Consider the following 25,210-nt stretch of genomic DNA (forward strand, 5'->3'; position numbering starts at 1 on the left):
GCTTAAAGGTAAGTGTACAGGGAGTGGGGTTATTATTATTTTTATTTATTTTTTAAATTAAAAAAAAAAATAATAATAATTTTTTCTTTTTTTTAATTATTAAAAAAATAAAACATTTTTTTTTTTTTTTTTCAATTCTTATTAAAAAAATTTATATATATATATATATATATATATATATATATATATATATATATATATATATATATATATATATATATATATATATATATATATATATATATATACATACATACATACATACATACATACATACATACATACATACATACATACATACATACATACATACATACATACATACATACATACATACATACATACATACATACATACATATAATCTTTTTTTTTTTTTTTTTTTTTTTTCTTCCCTCATCGCCGTGCCACAGCCGAAGGCCCCTTTCACATGGGCTGTCTGATCAGGTCCGCCTGTCAGTTTTTCAGACAGACCTGATCGGACCCTTCATTCTCCTCTATGGAGCGGTAATCTGCCGCCATCTTATCCTGTCCTCCAAAAACAGATGGATGGTGGTTCTATTTTCTTTCAACCCCGTGGATCGGATCGGATGGCATTGGATGGAAAGAGACAGTCTGTTTCCATCAAATTGCGCTATAGAGGAGAGTGGGGTTCTATTCGTATTTATGTGTAATTTAGTATCCGTTTTATTAAATAAAGCTTGGTTGTTTAAAAAAAAATAAATAAAAAATCGCAGTGCTGGGCTACCTTGAGGACCTTCTGTTGCGAGCAGAGTCTGCTATTGCTCTGGTGGACCATGTGGACATCACTATTCGGGCTCTGAGGGAGTTTGGCTTGCTTCTAAATCAGAAGTTTGCTCTGGTTCCTTCCACAAAGCTGGACTATCTGGGTCTGACTCTGGACTCCGCTCTAGCTAGAGTGTTCCTTCCTCTGGACAAGCTCCAGAAGTTGCATGCTGTGATTCATCTCTTGCTGTCCAGCAGTTGGTCGTCCCTCCGGACTTGCATGAGGGTGCTGGACCTGATGGTTTCTACCTTCGAGGTGGTCCCGTTTTCACAGTTCCATACAAGGTCCCTGCAAAGGGCCAAATGGGAAAAGTGTCCGAAGTCTCTGGACAATCAAATCCAGCTGAGCCAAAAAACAAAAGGGTCTCTGATCTGGTGGCCTCGCTCTCCAGCTCTTCGTCAGGGCAAATCTTTTCTCCCCCTGTATTGGACAGTGCTTACCACGGATGCCAGTCTGTCAGGGTGGGGAGGTGTCCTCGGTCAGAACTCTGCTCAGGGAGTTTGGACACTGGAAGAGTCCAGACTCCCAATCAATATCATGGAACTCCGAGCGATTAGGCTGTGCCTGAATCGCTGGACGGATCGCCTTCAGGGGTGTCCGGTGCGAGTCCAATCGGACGATGCCATGGCCGTGGCCTATGTCAATCACCAGAGTGGAACAAGAAGTGTATTGGGATTTGTGTTTCTGGAGGGTTACCCCCTGAGGTTGATCTGTTGGCATCTCGGCCCAATAGGAAGGTGCACAGGTTTGTGGCACGGTTATGGGATCCACTAGCAGATGCCACAGACGCGCTGGTAGCCCCCTGGGGCCAGTATTGTCTGACTTAGGCTTTCTCTCAAGCTTCTGCTGAGACTTTTGCACATGTTCGAGGCAGAAGGAATTCTGGTCATTCTAGTAACCCTGGATTGGCCTTGCCGGTCCTGGTACTCCGACCTAGTGAGGCTGGTCACTGAAGCCCCTTGGAGACTACCTCTCAGGGAGGATCTGCTGTCCCAAGGGCAAATCTTCCATCCTGCTTTAGTCGCTGGCTTTGATGGCTTGGCTGTTGAAAGCAAGGTGCTGAAGGATAGAGGTTTGTCTGGGTCGGTGATTTCGACACTTCTGAAAGCCAAGATGTCTATTTCTAAGAAGATCTACCATGGTACGTGGAAAGTGTACATTTTGTGGTGTGAGTCGCTTGGTGTCTTGACCTTCCTTCAAAGGGGGGTTGAGCAGAAGTTGGCCTTGAGTACAATTAAGGGCCAGTTGTCGGCCTTGGCGGTCTTCTTTCAATGACCCTTGGCCACGCACTCCGTGGTGCGTACTTTTATTTAGGGGGTTTGACATCTACTCCACCAGTGCGGTCCCCACTACTGCTTTGGGATCTCATTTTGAATTTAGCTCTTTAAAAGCTTTAAAAATATTTGGGAGATTCCCCTGCTTACACTATCCCAGAAGGTGTTGTTTTTGGTGGCTACCACCTCTGCGTGTAGGGTGTCGGTATTGACGGCGTTGTCCCTCTATTTGGTGGTCCACAAAGATAGGGTTGTTCTTCACGCCTGTTTCTTCCAAAGGTTGTATCTGATTTCCATCTGAATGAGGACATTGTGTTGCCTTCCCTGTGTCCAAGGCGGCTAATTGGTCGTCGGTGCACACTTTCAGAAGGTTTGGCAATTGCGGATGCCTCTTGGCCTCAAGGTTTTGCAGGCTGCTGTTTAGATGGCATGTTCCCTTTTTTGGGTGTGTAATGTTTTTTAGGTGGGCTCCAGTTGTTTTTTGGTTGAGCTCCTTTTTAGCTAGTTGGCTACTGTTTAGCCTTGGGAATTTTGTCTTGCTGTTCCCACCCCCTCATGTTTGATCATGCTTTGGGATATCCCAATGGTCAAGAAGATCAGGAGCTGTCTGTCAGTGAATGAAAGAGAAAATTGGTTTTTTGACTTACCATAAAATCCATTTCTCTGATGTTCATTGACAGGCACAGCACCCACCACTCTATGGAGTTGTAATACTTCTGAAACTGCTTGAAAGAAAATGGAGTACCTAATAGCAGAGAGGGGGAGTATACCTCCTGGGACTGCCCATAGGCGTAGTCCAGTTCTTTTTCTGCCTAGTGTCCTACTCCTGTAGGGGGGGGGGGCAGTATAACCCAATCATAAAGAAGATCAGGAGCTGTGTCCGTCAATAATCATCAGAGAAATGGATTTTACGGTAAGTTCTTATAAAAATCCAATTTTTGCAGCCATGCGCATGAGCCTATTATATTCGTATTTGAAATCAGTGAAAAAAGATATTTTTTTTTCAGCTTGCACTTCAGCCAGCTCAGAAATGATAAATTTGGTTAGGAGGAGTCTTTTGATTTTAGCACTCCTGTGAGTGTTGCACCTGGCTCTGTTCCCTTCCACATTCACAAACTCCCTGTTGAGCATCAGATGAGACTAGCAGCCTCCAGTGACAATTGGAAAGCTGACAGAGGTTCAGCCAAGCATGATTTGCATTTGAAAAGTTGAGAAATGTATACTTAAAGTGGAATTCTATGCTCTAACAAACTAAGCCTAAAACTGCTCCCTCCTATGTTATAGCTCCTATACTAACTACCCTGTAGAGGGAAGATGTCTACACTTACCTATTCTCAGTGCACTCCGGTCTGGTCATGCGATATCCTCAGTGGCCTGTTTCAGGGTAGAGAAGAGAGCACCAACAGCGGATGAATTGCTTGGGTAGTAACATTACTCATAGGCTTACTATGGGGCATCCATTGTGCGCTGTCCCTCCTCTCCCCTGAAGCTGCCACTGGGAGCTGATCATGTAACTGGACCAAAGCGTCCTGATAATAGAAAAGCATAAGCATCTTCCTTCTACAGGGCAGTTAGTATAGGAGCTAGAAGGTGGGTAGGAACTGTTTTAAGTTAACAAACGTGAGTGCATAGGTTTTTAATGTTCCATTCTACATGCAGGGGGGGATTTTTTATTATTAATATATATCTACATATCTATGTAGTTAGATTAAATTATACAGCATTTTTGTAGCTACTCACATTTCATGTTGTACTGTACTTCCTAGCACTTGATACAAGGCCACACATCTCTGATCCTGTAAACTTTAATTACTGTTTGCTTGAATCCTTTTCCTTATCCTAGCAAACCTGCCAGGAACAAAAAACTCATTGGTGACAAAAGTTCTTGTGTTCTGTACAATACATTTAGGTCTGGCAGTTGAGAGCATTAGTATGTATAAACAGTCGTGTCTGCTTTCAGCAGGCATTGACAAGCAGTCTAATGTTTGAGCAAGCTTAAAGTGGGGCTAGTGTGTAAAATGCATATACCTTTACTGCACGGCTTGACCAATTTTTGCTTTGAATCTAGGAGCCAGCCTAAAAAAAATTTTTTTTTTTTTTTTACCAACAAAGCTTTATTTTCAATGATAAAACCCCTTCTCTTATGTAGCTCTGATGTGTATCTTTACAGATGCATGACATAGGTTTGTACACAGTTATGCCTCTTAACTTTTGCCTATTAACCGTTTTTGGATCCCTAAGAACTTTGTATATTTAAAATTGTAATAAATAAGCAATAGTCTCCAAGTACTAAGTTCCTAAAGATCCTAAAAAGAGTAATAGGCAAATGCTAAGAGGCATAACCGTGTGTAACGTGTCATGCATCTGTAAAAATACACAACAAGGCTACATAAGTGAAGGAGTGCTGGCTCGCACCCCCCTCCCCCTACACATTGCCTTCTTGCTCTTGCCCACTGTCCCCAAAAATATGGCTGAGATGTTGAATTACTGCTCAGCCTGGCAAGAGTTAAAGATAATGCTATCGGCTGAACACTGAAGAAACCTGCATTCCAAAAGGAAGCTATGAATCAGTCCCTCTCTGCTCACATTCCTGATCCTGGACTAATATTCTGACCTGTCAGCTCCCCTGAGTACACAGCAAGGATGGCAGAGCAGTAGCAATGCTACCCAGTTCAATAAGAAGCCTACAGAGGGTAAGTGCTGATTGAAGGCTTCCCAGAAAGAGGTGTTGCTTACCCGAGGCAGTCACAGTGGTAGTGATCGGACTTTCTGTCACACAGAGTGGCTGCAGGTTCAGTGCAGCATCACTGTACTAGACCTGCAGCAGCCGCCTGGGCCCCTTGGAGCATAGACAGGGGCGCAGGTGCGACCCCCCCCCCCCTAATGCTATGCAAGTGGTGAATGGACTGAAAAAAGCCCAGGCGCCAGGACACAATTTGTAGTCGTTCTGGCGACCTGCTGACTGATATTTGTAGAGCTCTGCCTTCACTATGGACGGAATATTGACACCTTATATCTTGAAAAAGGTAATGAATTGTGATCTTCTGTTTTAGCTGAGATCACGTGACACGATAACAGAGAAAAGGGTATGTGTTTGGGCTTATTTTTTATCCTTGGCGGATAAACGTTTTATTAAAGATTTGCCTAAATCTGAACTCTAGGAATCAGTCAAAATCTACCTCCTTGCAGTGCGCCCCCTGCACAGAAAGGGTTAAATGTTCATTGAGTCTAGGGGGAGATAAAGAAGCTCTATTTCTTGCATTAACCCCTGCTCCAGCCATCCTGGATACAGTCTCTCCCCTTGTTGCTCCAGCCTCTGGGTAGTCCCCTGATGTCATACAGGACTATTAACCCTGCATTGTACATGGAGGAGGCTTGAAGTGCGACCGTAGCTGATGGTGCCTTAGGTGGCAGCGTTGAACAGGTTGCACGGCTAAAGGTAGCCTACATGAGTAGGGGAAAAAGGTAAGTACTTCTCCTTATTCTGACACCACCAGACTTAATGAGCAGTCGACCCTTGCAGTACAGAGGGTCCCACTGCATTGCTGCATATTGCCCAGTTCCTGGAGTTCAGCTATAAACGACCAGTCCAATGCAAGTAGCCGGTCTGTAAAATACCATTTACTTATATATGCTTCAACTTTCTTATTAATGGGACACTTTCCAGAAATCCCTTTCAGTAAACTTGAATTCTATTACTGGTACACAATGGAAAGTAGACTTGGATGTGTGTTAATAGAAGAGTTCTGTGAAGTGAAAATAATCTGTCACTACTAGCATGCTGAAAATGAGGAGATCTAGTTGCATTGGCTATGGCTGTTTGCCAAAAATTGGGTTTTCCGTGGCTTTCAGTAAAAAAAGTCTTTGTTTATGGCCGGCTTCAGCAGTGTGTGAAGAATTTAACACAGTAATACTTTCATCCCCATGACCTGTAGGTCTTATGAACTTCAGAAATGTTGTAGAAAGCCATCCTTCCTTTTTATATCAGTTGATGTTTAGCTTTATTCTACTGTGTTTTATATCGGAAATGCAGGGGATATTCTATAAAAAACATGAAATGCACACCATGGAAATGCTTTTACTGTTTCAACGTATTTGAACAGGCAGAAATCTGATCTTGATTCATATAGTACTACAGAAGAAGGTGATATACATAAACCAATGACAAAAGCTGACATTTTGTGTATTTTCATGATCTAAGTTGACAAAAATGCATGGTTGTCATATGGAAAAAGTAACTACACCCCTACATTTATTTAAAGTTCAAAATCGTGAAATTAGAATCTGGTGTTAATGCTTACATGCCATTGTTTAGAACCTCCTTTTGGGAGTATGCAGATGGAACCAGTTTAATTTAAACCTGACTTACTCAGACAAACTAGGGTCTGGTGTTTTTTTGATATTGACGTGTAGTATCGTCATGGCAGGATCAATAGAACTCATTAACTTCCTCCACAAATTGTGGGTGACCATGAGTCTGGCAAGGGGTTTTAAAAAAGATCACCAAATTATTTTAAAGGATAAATTCATCTTTCGTAACATGCTACACCCAAACCCCAGTTGTGAAGGCGAGCAGAGGATTCCCCCCCCCCATTCGCTGTCACAGCTTAAAGTGGCAGTGCAGGGCTCCGGCCGCATCATTCTATCAGAGTCCTGTGAACATAAAAACTACAAGTACCAACAGCCTTTGTGGCTGTCGGCTTGTAGTTCTCAATAATTTACCAGGGCGCTGTTGAGCCTGTTTCTGGTGGGGTACACTCCCTCTCTGCTGAGGATCGCTTGGTGCCTTGTGCCTGGCGGCTGACCCTTTGAAGTGTTTTACACTTTTTGTGAGGTCCCCCTGTTGGCTCATGAAGTCCCCCTGGGTCCCAGTCATTCGATGCACTGACGGTGGTCCTGGAATCGTTTTGTGTCCTGGGTGAAGTTGGTTTTGGGGTGACAGGCTAGCAAAAAGCGCCCCGCCTTCCCGTGCCCAGATCCCGAATCTGATTCTGCCGCCGCGGATGCGGGGTCTCTCTGCTGGGTCTGCAACCATGCGCCCGGAATCCTCAGATAGGGAGGATGATTCCTCCACATCCACAATCAAGCACCAAAAGGCGCTTGTGGAAGCACTGATTATATCTGTGTGTGAGACCTTAAAAATAGAGGACACAGCTGCAGCTGCGACAGAAGGCGCAGGTTCCTTTTGGCACTCACAAGCCATCCAGAGTGGCAAAGGTGTTCCCTTTCCCCACCTATTTTGACAGAAATGCCTCTAAAGAGTGGGGACGACCGAAGCATCCCCTTGGGGTCCCTTAAGCGATTTGCTAGGCGATACCCCTATAAAGGAGTCCCTTCTTAAGAAGTGGACTGTTCCACTGGTGGTGAACCCTCTGGTTTCCAGATTGAACAAGGCAACCATGTTTCCGGTTGAAAAGTCCCCAGCCTTTAAGGATCAGGCTGACAGTAAGGTGGAGGCTGTGGCCCACAATATGTACACTCTGGCTGGTTCGGCATTGAGGCCGGTATTCGCCATTGCCCTGGTGTTACAAACTGTGACCGAGTGGGCTAAGCTTTTATGCCGTGACCTGGAGGGAGAACAGCCCCCCTGCCTTTGCTGAGCTGGCTGACCAGTTGGTCCAGGGGCTGCAGATAATCTGTGATCCCTCTTTGGGTGCGGTTCCCCTAGTGGCTCAGCTCTCTCTTTCGGCAGTGGTTCTAAAGCGTGTCTTTTGGCTCAAATGCTGATCTGCGGACCAAACTTCGAAAAAAGGCCTTGACTGATCTTCCCTTTCAAGGAGATCGCCTGTTTGGAGCTACCCTGGATGACGTCATTAAAGGTCTCACAAGGGGAAAGAAAACATTTCTACCACAGGCTACTAAGGGCAAGAAGGACCCTCGATGTAGATGTGGGCCCTCCTTCTTGGCTCATAAGAAGCTTTTTCGTCCCTCAGGGTCAAATGACAAGGGCTCAAAGCCTTTCAGGGCTTCCTCTGGAAGATCCAAACGAACCTGGTCTGGCAAGCAGAGAGGGGGCTTCTCTATACCCGTGGACAAGGCTCCTTCAGCATTAAGTATAGATACAACAAGGAGATAAGTGGCGCTGCCAAAACTGAACAACAGGGACAAAGGCAGTACTAAAGTGTCCACAGTGTAGAGAACCAATTCCAAGTAAGCGTGCAAATATTAAAATGACCTTCAGGTGGCATACATAATTTAAATAGTCAATACATATTATGCAGAATAAATAACTGATAAAAAGCAATTATACTGGTAATATAAAGTGACTAGAAATCTCAGTGGTAGAATAATTATTAAACCCAATATAATTGGTGTACCATGGAAAGTGCAAAAAACGTGCATTTCTAAAGTGCTACAGTGACTGTATGTGCATAAGCTCTGTGCAGAGCAAGCCACACAAAAAGGAGCAGGTGTGGGTATATAAAGATCAAAGAGCGTAAATAGCAGTACAGGAGCAGGTGTGGGTATATAAAGTAAATACCCAAAGGAAATAAATAACAGTGCTGAATATAAATTGATAATAAAGAAAAAGCTATACCAGATCGCATACGTGGGGATATATAGAAAGCAATGCTCAAAAAAATGATCAGTGCAAACAAAGGTAAGTGTGGGTATCTAAGGTGAATACCCAAAGGTAATAAATAACCGTGCTTGTTATAAATGAATAGATAGTGAAAGAAATGCAATGCCACGTCGCATATGTGGCGAGAGAGGTGAATATTCCCAAGATTTGCAAAAAAATATATAATAACAATAATAAAGTGAGGGGAAATCCTCAAAGGAGTATGTTTATGATAATAGTCCCACACACAAAAAGTGCTTAAGTGCAGGGTTATAGCTAGGTGCAGTTTATATTGGTTTGTTAGTCCAACTGACAAAGTAAAGTGCCCCAGTGCAGATTTTCATTCAGTGCCGATTCCAAACATGGGTGACCGGTGGGACCTCAGTAGTTCCTCGAGTGTGGTCCGGTGTGGGGGGTCAAGGTGCTCCCCATACTCCCAGGACCAAACCTACCAGAAGGGGGTACCCTTACAGGGGTAATAAGCCTATACTCCAAGTGGGATGTGGCTGCTATATCCCTCACAGGTCCTGATTAGGTTCCTCTGGTTCTGGTGTCAGTAGAAGTCATGTCATATCACCCTGGTTTGTTTGGAAGTATTACTGGGGGTATTTAAGGTGGATGCTCTCAAAAGGCCAGGTGTGTCCAGGGTATGTGTAAGGAAAGAGACTTGCATAGTGAAGTACCGTTTGAATAATGTAAAAGTTTAATAAAGAAATGTACTCGCATATACACGATTAAGTCAGGCAATAAAAACAGCATGAGCCGGGGATAGCAGCCGCGATCTAACAGTTCTGGAATGCTATGCTGGCAACACGCGGGTTGAGACACCCTCAGTGAAGACGCAGCTCCGCGGGTTCGTCCCCATTTCGAGGGGCACTGTCGTTGCGAGGCCTGGGCATACCAGTAACCTGCAACGCTCGTTGGCAGGCTGGGACTCCATAAGGATCTATATTACCCAGTTCGAGGCCCAGCTCTGCAGTCACTTGTAGTCCTCCAGGAAAGGAATCCCTGACTAACTAGTGATGGTGAGAGAAAAGAAAATCTATTGTGCAAAGAAAAACACATGAATACAGAAAAAAAAACATAAAGAAAACTGAGACACAAGGTCCTAGTCAGAAAGACCTAACCCGCTCCTAAGCTAGGCAGCGTAAAACTGAGGTAATATCAGATTGGTTTCAGGATAATGGCTGAGGGATGGCCCCCTAGTGGCGTGCCAAGGTATACATTTTTTTTTTGTATTAACCTATTAATTATCTGCCTAGCCTTGCTCCTGCAGAGGTCACCATTACCCATTAGTGAAGGCTAATACCATCGGGCGGCGACTGTCAGACGGCTCGGAGAAAATAATTTTATGGTAAGTTCTTACAAAAATTCTATTTTTTTTTTTTCCGTGGCCACCCAGGGCAAAGTCAACAGAGAGCCAAGAAAGCGCCCAATAAGAATTGGGGCTTTGCTAGAGGTAGGCAAAGAAATAATTTACTCTTCCCCTCTCCAGGCTCAAGCGCCAAAGATGCTAAACTAAGTGACGCGAGAGTCAAAGTGGGGGGGCAGACTGTCTCATTTCGTATCCCAATGGGAGGAAATTTCAGTCAGTTCATACATTCATCACCTTATTCTGGAAGACTACCGCCAAGAATTTTCATCCATACCCCCACTAGAAGTGACTTTAACTCATCTTCCAAAGGAGGTTCTAAAAAGAAGAGAGCCCTTTTGTATGGGTTTCAAGAACTGGCAGAACTAGTGATCGTTCCCGTGCCAGAAAATCAGCTTTACCAAGGCTTTTACTCCCACATGTTCCTGGTGCCCAAGCCCTCTGGAAAATACTCCTCAGAAACCTAAACCAGTTCCTAGAGTACAAGAGATTTTCAATGGAAGATATTTATACAGTCCGCAAAAACCTGTTGAAAGATGTATTTTTGACTACTCTGGATCTCAGGGATGCATACCTGCATGTTCCAATTCATCCGAAACACTAGGCCTTTCTGAGATTTTGGGTGGTCACCGAGGAAGGGACTGCACATTGGCAGTTCAGGCACTCCCTTTGGGTCTAGCAGCCAGTCCAAGGATTTTTACCAACATCCTGGCAGAGGCGGTGGCCTATCTCCAGGGAATAGCTTTGATTCCTTACCTGGAAAATCTACTGATCTTTGGTCTGTCAGCGGACCAAGTAAGATCAAACACCCAGAAGGTGTTAACAGTCCTACAAGCACTAGGCTGGTTGATCAGCATGGAAAAGTCATCCCTGGAACCCGCCCAGGTTCAGACTTTTTTAGGGTACCAGATAGACTGACGGGTACAAAGTCTTTTCCTTCCAAGGGAAAAGGTAGTCTCTTCAGTAAAGCAGTTGGTGGTCACCCCCTCGTGCTCCAGGAGATAGATTCTGAGAGTTCTGGGGCTCATGTCAGCCAGCATCCCAGCAGTAGCTTGGGCGCAGCTACACTCAGACCTTCAATTCTTCCATCTTTCCTCCTGGGACAAAAAGGTAGAGTCACTGGACGAAAAGGTAATCTTCACCCCTCAGATAAAAACCTCCCTGGAGTAGTGGTCACTTCCAAGCAATTTAGAAAAGGGCAGACCGTGGGGTCAGTGGAGCCCTCTGAAGGTCACCACAGACGCAAGCACCTGGGGGTGGGGGCTCATCTAGAAGGAGCCCAAGCCCAGGGATTTTGGGGACAAGGAAGTAGCCCAGGCCTCCTCCAACTTCAGAGAACTTTGAGTTCCATTTCAGGCACGGAAATTCAGGTCTGCTCCGACAATGCTACAACAGTAGCTTACCTGAATCACCAAGGGGGTACCAGGTCCAGACCCCTGTCGGTACTAGCACAGGAAATCCTAGGTTGGGCCGAAGGAAGAGTGATCTCCCTGTCGGCCATTCATATAAAAGGGGAAAGCAACTGGGAAGCAGATTCCCTCAGTTGCCATCCAATTAGACAAGGAGAATGGGAGCTAAATCCCAAGGTATTTCAGACACTAGTCCAAAAATTAGGTTGCCCAAAAGTAGATCTCTTTGCCAGCCTACAAAACAGAAAGGTAAAGAGGCTCTTTTCCTTTTCATGGGAAAGAGGGATGTTGGGCCTGGATGCTCTGGCCCAAACATGGCAGTTGGAGTTAGCCTATGCCTTTCCCCCTCTAACTCTTATACCTCGAGTTTTACAGAAGCTCAGTCGTTCCCCGGGCCCTTTCCTCCTCCTGATTGTGCCTTGGTGGCCAAGGAGGGCGTGGTTTGCGACCATGAAAGCGTTATCGGTAGCACCTCCTTGGAAGCTTCCGAACCTCCAAGACCAGCTATTGCAGGGACCAGTTTGGCACCCCAGGCCGGATTTCTTCCAGTTGACAGCCTGGTTAGTGAGCTCCAGATCCTTAGATTAAAGGGCTGCTCAGACAGAGTGATAGACGATCCTCCTGAGCAGGAAACCAGTAACAAGAAAATATACTTAAAAGTTTGGAAAACATTTTGTACTTTGCGTAGGCAGAAGCAAATTTCTTCTGCCTCTGTCCCCATAATCTTGGATTTTGTACAAGACGGGGTAGAGAAGGGTGTGGTGGTTAAAACCCTTCGGGTACAAATAGCAGCTCTGTTTTTTGAGATGCGAGACTCGCAAAAGAACCTTTTAGATAAAAGATTTTTGATGGCTAGGGATAGAGCTACCTCTGTCACTAGAGACAGGTTCCCTCCTTGGGACCTGACTAGGGTTCTAGAGGTGTTATCTAGAAGCCCTTTTGAACCTATTGAAGAGGTTCCCTTTAAGTTTTTGTCCCTAAATCCTCTTAGCTGTCTCAACAGCACAGAAGGGTAGAGGACTTACAAAGTCTTTTAATTAAAGAACCATTTATGTTGATCTTCCCAGATAGGATTATCTTCTGGCCAGATCCCTTATATCTGCCCAAGGTAGCATCTTCCTTTCACAGGAAGCAGGAAATAATTTTACCATCCTTTTGTGATAATCCTAGGAATGAAAAAGAAATGAAATGTCATTGTTTAGATGTGAGGAGGTGCCTCCTCACCTATTTATAGAGGACCAGGGAGCTTAGGAGATCTAATCCCCTTTTGATCCTCTACTCTGGACCAAGAAAAGGACTGCAGTTGTCAAAACCTTCAGTCTCCAGGTGGATTAGGCAAGCCATTACCATGTCTTTTTATGAGGTTTCAGATGTTCCTGCACAAGTAAAGCTGAAAGCACACTCAGCAAGAGCACTGGCAACATCCTGGGCCGAAAAAGCGCGAGCTTCCTGAGAACAAATTCGCAGTGCAGCCACCTGGTCCAGCCATTACACTTTTTTGAAGCACTACCAAGTGGAGGTGCTGTCTGTGCAAGACCTAGCCTTTGGCCGAAAGGTGGTGCTACAGGCGGTGGCCCCACCTTAAGGTAGGCCTGTGACTACTTTATTATCCTCTTGTGTTTGCCGTCCTGTAAGGTGAGAGGAGAAAACCATCCGTTAGACTTACCGGTAACTGTGTTTCTACAAACCTTCCAGGACGGCAGGCCTACTTCCCACCCTGTTAAAAGGGTGAGGAAAGAATGTATACAATTGGTGGTAATTACCTAAGTGATTGTACATCCCCTGTGAATCGATTGGAGAACTACTTTTTACAACTGAGGGACAAGGGGAATGGTGGGGCCTTTTAACAGCTGCGAACTGATTGTGCTTCCTGTAGAGTGGAGCCTCTCGGCTCTCATGTGTTTGCCGTCCTGGAAGGTTCGTAGAAACACTGTTACTGGTAAGTCTGATGGACGGTTTTCTGCGCTGAACTGTAATGAGTTAAAGCGGTAGTAAACTCAAAGAAAAAAAAAAAAAAAGCCTGCAAGACAAAGGCATAATGAGCTAGTATGCATCACATACTAGCTCATTATGAAACACTTACCTTAGAACGAAGCCCTGACACGGACCCCCGGACACCGCTGTGGGAGCTGACATGATCCCTCTGCGTCTTCCGGGTTCGGCGGCTCCGGCGCTGTGATTGGCATGCGCGCGGGAGTAATTTCCGGAAATTCCGGCAAGGAACTCTGAAGGTCCGCCGGACCTTCAGAGCGCATGCGCCGCATGCAAAGCAAATATCTCTTAAACCGTGTAGGTTTAGGAGATATTAATTGTACCTACAGGTAAGCCTTATTATAGGCTTACCTGTAGTTAAAAGTCAAAAAAAGCGGTATACTACCGCTTTAACAAAGAGCTGCACCTATTTATCACCCAAATGCCAAAGTGATGTAAATACCTATATAAACATAAATTAGTGCACTTTTGGTTGTTATGCAAGAAATGAAATGCTGAAAATGTGTCAATATACAATCAAACAGTGCGTTGAATAGTCAATACGGTTCAATATGGAAAAAAGTCCATGTGCCAATATTAATGAAAGCATATAGTAGAATGAAGGTGTATCTAATTCTTCTCCGAAAAATGATACAGTGGGGAAAATAATTATTTGATCCCCTGCAGATTTTGTAAGTTTGCCCACTTGCAAAGAAGTGAGGGGTCAATTCTTTATCATAGGTGTATTTTACATTTATTTATTTTATTTTTTTTCAGTTTTGAACACACAAGGGCATCTGGTGCATGTGCCTCATGTCTTTTATGGTGTATGTTGTTTCCATACACTTGCTTGCAAGATGCTGCGCATTTGAATTGTGGTGTATATGCAGGTGTCAAGGTGCATTGTTTTTTTTTTTTCTAACTTTGTTCAAACAAGGGAACGAACAAGCTGCCTCCACTCTAGCTAATAAAGCACATATTGTGCTTTATTAGCTGCATCCTTGGCTACAGTGGCTGAGGAGTGACAGATGTGAACCTGGAAAGGAGGTAATTCATGTCTATTCCGGTTCCATTCATCGCAGAGGGTAGCATCACCTTGACTTAGTGGTTAGCACCTCTGCCTGGCAATACTGGAGTTGTTGGTTTGAATCCTAATCGCAACACTAAGTGCCTATAGTTTGCATATTCTCCCTGTGTGTGGGATTCTTTTGGGTACTTAAACTTCTTCGTAAACATCAGACATGCTGGTAGGTAAATTGGCCCTAATATGTGTATGTATGTGTGTAAAGCCCTATACACACCTGGCAAAATCGGCTAGTTTATTAAAAACCGGCCGACCTTTGGCCCATGCATACGGCACTCGACCTGACAGAAGCTGGCCGTTTTGGTTGGCATCTGTAGGCCAAGCATGCTGGAAAACCAGCTCCCGATCAGCGCTCTCAGCCAATGGGGAAAACCAGCAGCCGACCGGCTCCCAATCAGCGCTCTGTCTATGGGGGCATCCCCCTGTCAGAACACAACAGCTCAGCAGGGGAGTTTGCTGTACTAACTTTGGATAGTTAGTACAGTGGCTCCAACCAGAGCTGACAGTTTTTTTTTTTTTTTCTTTTCTTTCAACCCACCGGGTCAAAAGGAAAAAAACAAATAGTGTGTACCAGGCTTTAGGAACCTTTTTAGATTGTAAGCTCAAGTGAACGAGCTGCCTGGATCACTTATCTGCAAGCCCTTCACTGGCTGTTTAAATTTGATACCAAGCTCATAGCTTGGTATCATTGAACCTTGGTGACCAAGGTTGCATATACACAGTCCTTTAAAATCTTGTTAAAAAAAAAAAAAAAAGCATCCATATTGTGGTGTTGGCAAACTTATTCATGTAGTTTACTTATACTGGTGGTGTAAACCTGAATATATTAGTTGCAGTGTATTTTGATGTACACTGCTCAAAAAAAATTAAAGGAACACTTTGAAAACACACCACATCTCAATGGGTAAAAATATCATCATTCTGGGTTTCTATGTTGATATGGACTAGGTGTTGTGTTAGGAACGAAGGGATGTCACATCATTTGACGGAAATAAAAATGATGAACCTACAGAGTGCTGAATTCAAAGACACCTCGAAAATCAAAGTGAAAAAATTATGTAGCAGGCTAGTACATTTTGCTGAAGCTTTACTGCAGCAACTCAAAATGGTAGTACTTAGTAGTTTGTATGGCCCCCACATACTTGTATGCATGCCTGACAACGCCTGGGCATGATCCTAATGTGGTCTTTCCTCCCAGATCTGGACCAGGGCATCACTGAGCTTCTGGCCGCATCGGATGGACCAAAACATAAGGTCTTATACTAGATTTTGGTCAGGTGATTGTGGGGGCCATAACGATATAAATTCCTTCATCCTTTAGGAACTGACTGCATACTCTTGCCACATGAGGCCAGGCATTGTCATGCACCAGGAGGAACCCAGGACCCACTGCACCAGCGTAGGGTCTGACGACGGGTCCAAAGATTCTTGATACCTAATAGCAGTCAGGTTGCCATTGTCCAGCCTGTATAGGTCTGTGCGTCTCTCTATAGCTATTCCTCCCCAGACCATCAATGACCCACCACCAAACCAGTCATGCTGATCGATATTATAGGCAACATAATGTTCTCCACGGCTTCTCCAGACCCTTTCACATCTGCCACATGTGCTCAGGGTGAATCTGCTCTCATCTGTGAAAAGCACAGGGCGCCAGTGACAGACCGGCCAATTCTGGTGTTTAATGGCAAATGCCAACTGAGCTCCACAGTGCCAGGCAATAAGCACAGGGCCCACTAGAGCAGTGTTTCTCAACTCCAGTCCTCAGGGCACACTAACAGGCCAGATTTTAAGTATTACCTTGGGGAGATGCAGACTAGAATACTGAAATCACTGAGCAGCAAATGATATCACCTGTGATGTACTTCAGTCTTCTTGCAAACCTGGCCTGTTAGTGTGCCCTGAGGACTGGAGTTGAGAAACACTGCACTAGAGCATGTCGGGCCCTCAGGCCACCCTCATAAAATCTGTTTTTGATTTCTTGGTCAGGGACATTTACACCAGTGGCCCACTGGAGATCATTTTGTAGGGCTCTGGCAGTGCTCAGCCTGTTCCTCCTTGCACAAAGGAGCAGATACTGGTCTTGCTGATGGCCTCTTGATAATCTTACATGTATATTGTAAAGCTGGTGAGCACCCCTATTGTCCTATTTGGATAGTGGTAAACAATATTGGTAAAAATTCGGTGCTGCACTGTGAAATGCAAACAATACAGGTGAAATTCAATTTTGAGCAATAAACTGTGAATAAATATTGTGCAGTGTTGCTATACAATAAAGCGCCTGAAATAATTTTGCAATATCGAAAGTGAAAAAATCAACTAAGCAAATGTGTCCAATTGCATTGTGAATCAGCGCATAGAATTCAGTTTAATATTGTCCATATCCCTCACCGTGCATTCATGATCACCAAATGTGCATCCACTGAAATAAAATGCTTGCAGTGCTGACTTAAAGTGCTCTTTCAAATAATAATTGCGTGTAACCACCTCCACCTTCCACCCTTGGTGTACGCCACTCACCAGATTTGATGTAACCCCCTTAGAGTGGAAGGTCAGTATGCACTTAGGTGCTGTCTGCTTTTCCGGCTTCCTACTCCTCTGATTCAGTTCATCCAGCTGACACCACCAGAATAGAAAGGGGCTCACAATAGTGTATTTCCATTTGGTTTTATTTAAAACAATTTAAAACTGCAGTACTGCAAGTTATATGCAGTTCCACAGGGTACACTGACAACAAATCAGAAAGCACAAAGAACAGGACTACAATCTTGGCAGTATCACTCCGCATTTGGGGGGCCATTAGGAATAATGGCTCCCCAAAATGCGTTAGTGGCCAGTGAGTTGAAGAGGAATGTTAGGGTAGGAAGACTGGAAAGGAGATTAAAGTTGGGTAAGATGACTAAGGAGATCACTAAGTTGGGATAAGTGTTCTCCCAGGATAGTCAGCCCTGACAAACAGCTTTTTGCATTTTTTAACTTTTTTTGTGTGGCAAGAAATTATTTGACTCTGAGTTTGGAATGAAAATGATTATAGAACATTTGAATATTGGACCGTTGATTGAGCTGGTTAAAATTTTTGATGGATATCCCACTGTTCGCTGTTGATTTCTTAAAGGTGATCTAGTCATGTCGTTTAATACAGAGGTAATGAACCTTGGATGTGTACTAATGATAAGAAAAATGGATAATTTACATATCTGATTGTGATTTTAACTTTCAAGTGTGTTAGGAGATGCTTATAAATGAGAAAACACACTTTACTATTTTCATTAAAACAAGTGCCCATGTGTCCTGGACAACATCTTCAGGGGTATAATATCAATACATCAGTCTTTTAATAGGAGCTGTGATGCGTAAGTGGTAACAAGTGGTTCCATCTTAGTGATTTTTATTGCATTTTTCTTTTTGCTTTGACACAGAGGAAGAGCTCCGGAAGCTACGGGAAGAGACTAATGTTGAGACAATGAAGCAGGAGCTGGAAAAAGAAAGGATAAAGAGGCTAGAGCTGGAACAAAAAGTGACTGATTTGGCCAAAGCAAGGTAACCATGCAATATCCTATTTGTTTAGTGTTAATTTTCTGTGCCCTCCTGACTTGGCATTGAAATTTCCCTCCTTCCACACCTCACTGGTTTTCTGGGTCGAGAAGCTGCACTTTCACTTGAGTTTATGGACTATTCTCTTCATACCTCATCTGTATTCTAGGGCCTAGGACTGCACTTTTAGTGGTTGCATGGACAGTTCTCTCCTACCACACCTAACTTATTTTTTGGGGCCAGTAGCTAAAGTGATAGATTTATACTCCAGTTGACACTAGTACCTGGTTTTGTCAAGCTGACAAAAGGCTTCCCTCAGCCTTCTGGGGACATGTCACAGGTCCCAGAAAGCTGCATAACCATTCACAAAGAGCAGCGTGGCGGGAAGCCGGATGTCAAGCTGCAAGCAGTCACAGCTGGCTTCCCAAAGTAAACATGCTGGCGCCTAGACCAGAGGTTGGCCAGAGAGCCAACTTGGGTGAGGACAGCGCTGGATCCCTGGACAGGTGAAGTGTCTGATTTATTAAAAGTCAGCAGTTAAGAGTATTTGTAGCTGCTGACTTTTTTATTTTTTGTTTTCAGGGTGAAGAACCACTTTCAAGATAGAAGAATGTTGTAGCTGCAGCTTTTTCATTGCAAATAGTCAGTGCTTCTAATTAGTTAGGACTCCGTACTGGAGATACTGGGAAAATATCAGCTCTTGGCTCTTATGTGCACAATACATCACTGACTGAATGACATAAAAGTTCTCAAATTCTGTGACATGAGGTGTTACAAAAATTGGATGAAAGCCATCCTTTCATGCATGTGTCATTGGGAACCTTCCAATTGTGAGGCACCTGCGGAATAAATGCTAAATATTTGAATTGTCCAAATTTACATTCTCGTCTCAGTACACCACATGATGCGTGCCCCAGATTCATGTACCTGTTGATAAAGGGTACATGAATTGGCTGTGCTTAGCAGGCTTGTTGGAAGTCTAAGGGTGGCCTTGCACTACAATTTGATTTTACAATTAACCAAAATTGTAATATGAGGGCAAAACTATACATTCCAATCAATTTCTATCCATTTACACAGGCCCTTACGTTGCATAGTTGTTGTTAGGTCTAAAGGTGATTGTGTATGGTAAGCTTAAATAGTAAGTGCCCAATGATGGTTTCTGCTTGGTTGTGCTGGTTTCCATTCGAAGACTGTTGAATTAAAGTGGTTGTAAAGATACATTTACAAAAAAAAAAAAAATAACAAACCTGTCTATACTTCTGCTCTGTGCAATGGAACTGCATAGAGTGGCCAGAACTTAACTCTTCTCTTGTCCCCCGCTGGCACTCCTGGCTCCTTCTCCATGTTCAGTGCCCCATGGGAAGCCACCTCCCATGGCAGGATTTGTGCATTTATCCATTGACACAGACAGCGGGACTAAGATCCATCCCCCCTGCTGCCTCGTAACTGGCTTTGATTTACAGCAGCAGGAAGGAGCCAATGGCTCTTAGTGCCCCAGCAAAGCCAGAGAGACCCTGAAGTAGAGAGAAGAGCTGCAGATGTGAACAGTGCTGGATTGAATGAACAGCTCATGTAAGTAAAAGGGGAGGGGTAATGGGGAATATTGATGCCTAATCATTTTTTCTCTTACGTCCTCCGACAGTCGCCGCCTCTTCATATTCGTCACATATGGGGTATTAGACTTTGCTCCGAAGGAGTAGCTAGGCAACAGAATATGTTAACATTAAAGCTTTTAACATATCCCACCCTCAAGGGGTGGTCCCCTCAGTCAATACCCTCCTACTTCCTGCAACCATATCTCAGTTTCAATGTCTAGCTTGTCAGGAGTGGCTGGCTCTCTCTGTGCTGGGGCTTTGTGCCCCAGACTCTTTCTTCTTTTTTGATTTTTTGTTTGAGTTTTCTCTCTACCTTTACTTAGCTGTTCTTTTTGTCAGCATTAGTTAGTTCTTCTGATGAAGAGGATCATGCGGGCTGGGTCTCGGGCTGATCCCCCTGGTCGCAGGTCGTGGGTCAGTGGCTTCCCAGCCTGCCATCGAGCGTTCAGCCAGATAACGCTCCTGGCACAGTGAACGACCCATCCCTGTTCGGTGCAGGGATGATTGGTGAGGTGGCTACCTCACTGGACGCTGTGCGGTTTCTTAACCCCCATTTTGTGCGTCTTGTATGCGACTCTCCCTGCCTCATGTGCAGCGGCTTGTTCGCCTGTGTGGGTCCCCCACGCCATTGTGAGGTAAGTGTATCTATGTGGGGACCTGTCTGTCTGGGGGGGTGTCAGTCTGGGACTGTGTAACCTGCCTCTGTTCTCACTGTTTGTCTCCCTATCACTCGGCTGCATGCTGTGGGCTGCAAGGGGGGGGGGGGGAGCTGTGTGACACTATGTGTGTCAGCTTTGTCAGTGTGAGAAGCTGTGTGCTGTGGGGCATGTTTTGTGGCATGTTTGGGCACTATACAGCGATCGCTGCGGCGATCTACCATGTTTTTTATATATGGCTAAATGTGTGCATTACTGTACTGTGGAGCGGCGGTTTCGGCGCCAAACGGCGCCATTTTGCCTACACTCGCTCCGGCCGCATGTTCTACATGCATGGCGGCCATTTTCTTGTAGCCTCCCATAGGCTTTAATAGAGCGCCCTGGTCACATCACTTCCTCTTCTCCTGGGTACACCGATCGAGGCAGCAGCAGCGGCGAGGGTCTCCTCAGGTTATATCCTTCTTATCCATTGCCTGTGTCAGTTTTATTGTCCCTGTGGGGGTCTCATTGTGCTTGTGTGTGGTGCGGTGGGCTGCGCTCGCCGCGCTTGTTAAAGGGGCAGTTAACCCTTTTTTATCCGGCATTTTGATATTGGGGCAATGGATTCTCAGGAGGGCAAATTTCCTACCGCCTTGGTGGATAGCCAGGGGACCGCTGTTTCCCCCCAGGGGGGGATTTAGCCACTATTGTGGCTGGCCTTGCTGCTCGGGTGCAGATGCTGGTGGCTGCTCAATCTACCAAGAGACCCAGAGTTTCTCTTTCCTCTGAGTCTGAGGGTGAAGGTGATGGGGCTGTTATGGCGGGGGTCTCCTTATCGGGGTCCCGCTCCTCCCTGGATCTAGTGGGGTCCGAGGTGGAGGCTGAAGTTGAAGGGGTTGATAATTCTCCCCCTGGCTCGCCTGAAGAGCTTGCAATCATGGATGAATTGATTGCTTCCATAAAACAAACGCTGCGTTTGCAGGATGAAGTATGTCCCCCCGCTGCCTTGGCGGCTTATGGGACGCAGAGAAAACGCAGGACGCCGCAGGTTTTTCCCTGCAATGATGATTTTCAGCGCGCTGTTAAGGAACAATGGCGCAATCTACGCAAACCTTTTGCTGTGCCAAGTAGGTTCAAGCTGCGTTATCCTTTCTCGCCTTCCACTGATGAACGGTGGTGTGTGCCACCCCCGGTGGATCACGCAATTGCGGTTTTAAACAAATCTACTGCGATTCCTGCAGAGGATGCCCCGGTGTTCCGTGATGCCACGGATAGGAGATTGGAGTCTCTTGCCCGTCATACTTACTCTATTACGGGTTCTATGCTTAAGGCTCTGTTTGCCTCTCTCATGGCGGCCCAGGCTGTCGCAAGTTGGACGCAGATGCTTAGGCGCGTCCTAGTGGCCGATTCGGCCTCGCCGGCGACCCTGGATATGGTGGACCAAATCCACCAGGGTGTCATGTATCTGTGTGATGCGGACTTGGACTTAGTCCCGTTGGCTGCACGTGTGCACAGCGTGGCGGTGTTGTCTCGCCGCCTGGTTTGGTTGAAATGTTGGTCGGTGGACCAATCTTCACGTAAGACCTTAGCCAATCTACCTTATGATGGGTCTCGCCTTTTTGGGGAGTCCTTGGATGTGTTGATTAAGGGGATCACCGGAGGTAAGAGCACTCTCTTGCCCCATTTCCCCAAGGCTAAAGGGGCTTCTGGGAAGAAGCATGCTAATTTTCGGCCCCCTCAGGGGTCCTTTCGTGCCTTTCGGTCGCACTACAAGGGCAAACCGTTCAAAGGTCAAGGCTCTCAAAAGAAGCCCTGGTCTGGGAAACAGAAGTCCGGTCAGTCCGGATCCGCAGCCCATAACAGTGCGGCCTGAAGGGGCGCCCTCACCCAGTTTTGGGGTGGGGGGACGCTTGCTCGGTTTTCTTCAACCCTGGTTGGCCCGTGTGCGGGACAGGTGGGTTCAGGAGATCGTTCGATCTGGTTACAAGATCGAGTTTCTCTCTCGGCCGGAGAGCAGATTTTTTCCCTCAAATCTTCAGCTGTCTCCGGAGCGTTTACGGGACCTGCACCTGGCGGTGCGGGACCTGAGGGCTCAGGGAGTGGTGGTTCCGGTGCCTCATCGGGACAGATTTCGGGGGTTTTATTCCAATCTGTTCACCGTGCCCAGGAAGGAGGGCAAGGTTTGTCCAATTCTGGACTTGAAGGCTCTGAACCGCTCTGTGCGGGTTCGCAAGTTCCGCATGGAATCCCTGCGGTCGGTGGTGGCTGCCCTGGTTCCGGGGGAATTCATGGCCTCCATCGATTTGAAGGATGCGTATCTTCACATCCCCATTTTCGAGGGTCACCAGCGGTACCTTCGATTCGCCATTGCGGAGGATCACTACCAGTTCGTGGCGTTGCCTTTTGGTCTCGCCTCGGCTCTGCGGGTTTTCACCAAGGTGCTTGCACCGGTTCTGGCATTATTGAGAGCCCAGGGCATTTCTGTCCTGGGGTATCTCTACGACATTCTGGTTCGGTCTGCGACCAGCCAGGGTCTGGAGGAGGACCTGTCTGTCACGATGCAAACTCTGCAGGAGTTTGGTTGGACGATAAATTTTCCAAAATCGACACTGAGTCCGTCGGTTCGTCTTCCCTACCTGGGAATGATCCTGGACTCGGTGCAGGCGAAGGTCTTCCTGCCGGAAGACAAACTCAGAACTCTTCAGGAGGAAGTCAGGTCCCTCCGGGACGTTCCGCTCTCGTCTCTGCGGACGTGCATGAGATGTCTGGGATTGATGGTCTCGGCCTTCGAGGCGATTCCCTTCGCCCAGTTTCACACGCGGGGTCTCCCAAGTGGAGATCCTGTCCATGTGGGACGGGCGACCTCAATCTCTGGATCTTCAAATCTCGTTGAGTCATCTCACCAGAAGAGACCTTCTGTGGTGGCTCCAGTCCCCGATGGTGTCCGGGGGCAAGTCGTTTCGTCCTATCTCGTGGACGGTGATCACCACGGATGCCAGCCTGTCGGGCTGGGGTGGTGTTCTGGACGTTCTGTCCGCCCAGGGAACTTGGTCGGAGGGGGGAGTCCTCCCTTCCGATCAACATTCTGGAATTGCGTGCGATAAATCTCTGTCTTCATCGCTGGACGGACCGGCTGCAGGGCTGCCCGGTTCAGGTGCAGACGGACAATGCCACGGCGGTGGCCTACATCAACCACCAAGGGGGCACCAGGAGTGCCCGAGCGGCTCGAGAAGTGGCCGACATTCTGACTTGGGCCGAGACTCATGTCCCGGCGATAACGGCGGTGCACATTCCGGGGGTGGAGAACTGGCAGGCGGACTATCTGAGTCGCCAGACCCTGGATCAGGGGGAATGGTCTCTCCACCCGGCTGTCTTCCAGATGTTGTGCGCGAAGTGGGGTCTTCCAGATGTGGACCTGTTCGCGTCTCGTCTCAACAACAAGGTGAGGAGGTTCGTGGCAAGGACGCGCGACCCTCGGGCAGACGCGTCGGACGCGTTAGTGGCCCCGTGGCATCAGTACAAGCTGATGTACGCATTTCCACCGATTCAGTTGCTGTCCAGGTTCCTTCGCAGGTTACAATCGGAACGCAGCACAGTGATTCTTGTGGCGCCGGACTGGCCTCGCCGGTCCTGGTACGCAGACCTCGTGAATCTGGCAGTCGACGCCCCGTGGCGTCTACCTCTTCGAGACGATCTCCTGTCTCAAGGGCCGATATACCATCCTGCTTTACAGTCGCTGGCTTTGACGGCCTGGCTGTTGAGACCGAGGTCCTGAAGGAGAAGGGTCTCTCCCCGGAGGTCGTTCATACCTTGATCAACGCGAGGAAGTCTTCCTCGGGGAAGGTTTACTACCGTACTTGGAAGGCCTATTTTGCCTGGTGTGAGTCCAGGGGGTTTTCACCCCGCACGTACTCGGTTTCCCGAGTGCTGTCCTTCCTTCAAACAGGTGTCGATCAGCGTTTGGCGCTGGCAACGATAAAGGGTCAGGTGTCTGCGCTGGCCGTTCTGTTTCAACGTCCCGTGGCTTCCAACTCCTTGGTTGGCACTTTTGTTCAGGGAGTGCGGCATCTGTTTCCTCCTAGGAGGGATCCTCTGCCTCCTTGGGACTTGAATCTCGTTCTATCTGTGTTACAACGTGCTCCTTTTGAACAGATCAGGGAGATCTCGTTGTCTATGTTGTCCAAAAAGGTCGCCTTTTTGGTTGCGATCACTTCGGCTCGCAGAGTGTCGGAGCTGGCGGCTTTGTCCTGCAAGTCTCCGTATCTGGTTGTTCATTTGGATAAGGTGGTCTTGCGACCTAATCCTTCTTTTCTTCTGAAGCGAGTTTCGGAATTCCATCTTAATGAGGATATTGTCTTGCCTTCGCTGTGCGCGAAGCCTAAACATCCAAAGGAGGTGAGGCTACATTTTTTGGATGTTGTTCGGGCGATTAGGGTTTACCTTAAATCGACTGAGTCTTTTCGAAAGATGGACTCCTTGTTTGTTCTTCCAGAGGGTCCTCGGAAGGGCATGGCGGCGTCGGCCTCTACCATCGCCAAATGGATCAGGCAGACCATTGAACAGGCCTATGCCTTGCAGGGGAAGGTTCCCCCTGTGCCTGTGAAGGCGCACTCTACTAGATCTCTGAGTACGTCTTGGGCCTGTCGTCATGGGGCTTCTGTAGCCCAGGTGTGTAAGGCGGCGACCTGGTTGACCGTGCACACTTTCACAAAATTCTGCAAAGTAGATGTTCAGGCATCGGCAGATGCTTCCTTTGGCCGCAAGGTTCTTAGTGCGGCAATTCCCTAGGGTCCCTTGTTGGGGACCTCTGGCTGTTGGGATAAGTTTTTTATCCCCTGGTTCTTTGTCTTTTCCTGGGTTGTTGCTCCTGTTGAGCAATTATTTTTTCCTGTAGCCCAGCTGGTTTCCTTCCTTTTGGTAAGGTTCCTTTCTTTGATGCGGAGACTGTGTTGCCTTTCGGCGCGGATGCGTTTCCCACCCCTCATGTT

At 46.5% G+C, this 25,210-nt stretch overlaps 1 protein-coding gene across 3 annotated transcripts in view; it reads left to right on the forward strand.

Annotated features, from left to right (window-relative positions):
• GRAMD4 (GRAM domain containing 4) overlaps positions 1–25,210 on the forward strand; it is a 396,610-nt gene that overhangs the window by 98,033 nt on the left and 273,367 nt on the right. For all 3 annotated transcript variants that reach the window (XM_082253353.1, XM_082253354.1, XM_082253355.1), the window contains one exon: positions 17,875–17,995. In XM_082253353.1, the coding sequence (XP_082109479.1) occupies positions 17,875–17,995 (121 nt within the window). The remainder of the gene's footprint in view (positions 1–17,874; positions 17,996–25,210) is intronic.

This window comes from Pelophylax lessonae (genome assembly GCF_965119305.1).
Source record: "Pelophylax lessonae genome assembly, chromosome: 4".
NCBI classification, from domain to species: domain Eukaryota; kingdom Metazoa; phylum Chordata; class Amphibia; order Anura; family Ranidae; genus Pelophylax; species Pelophylax lessonae.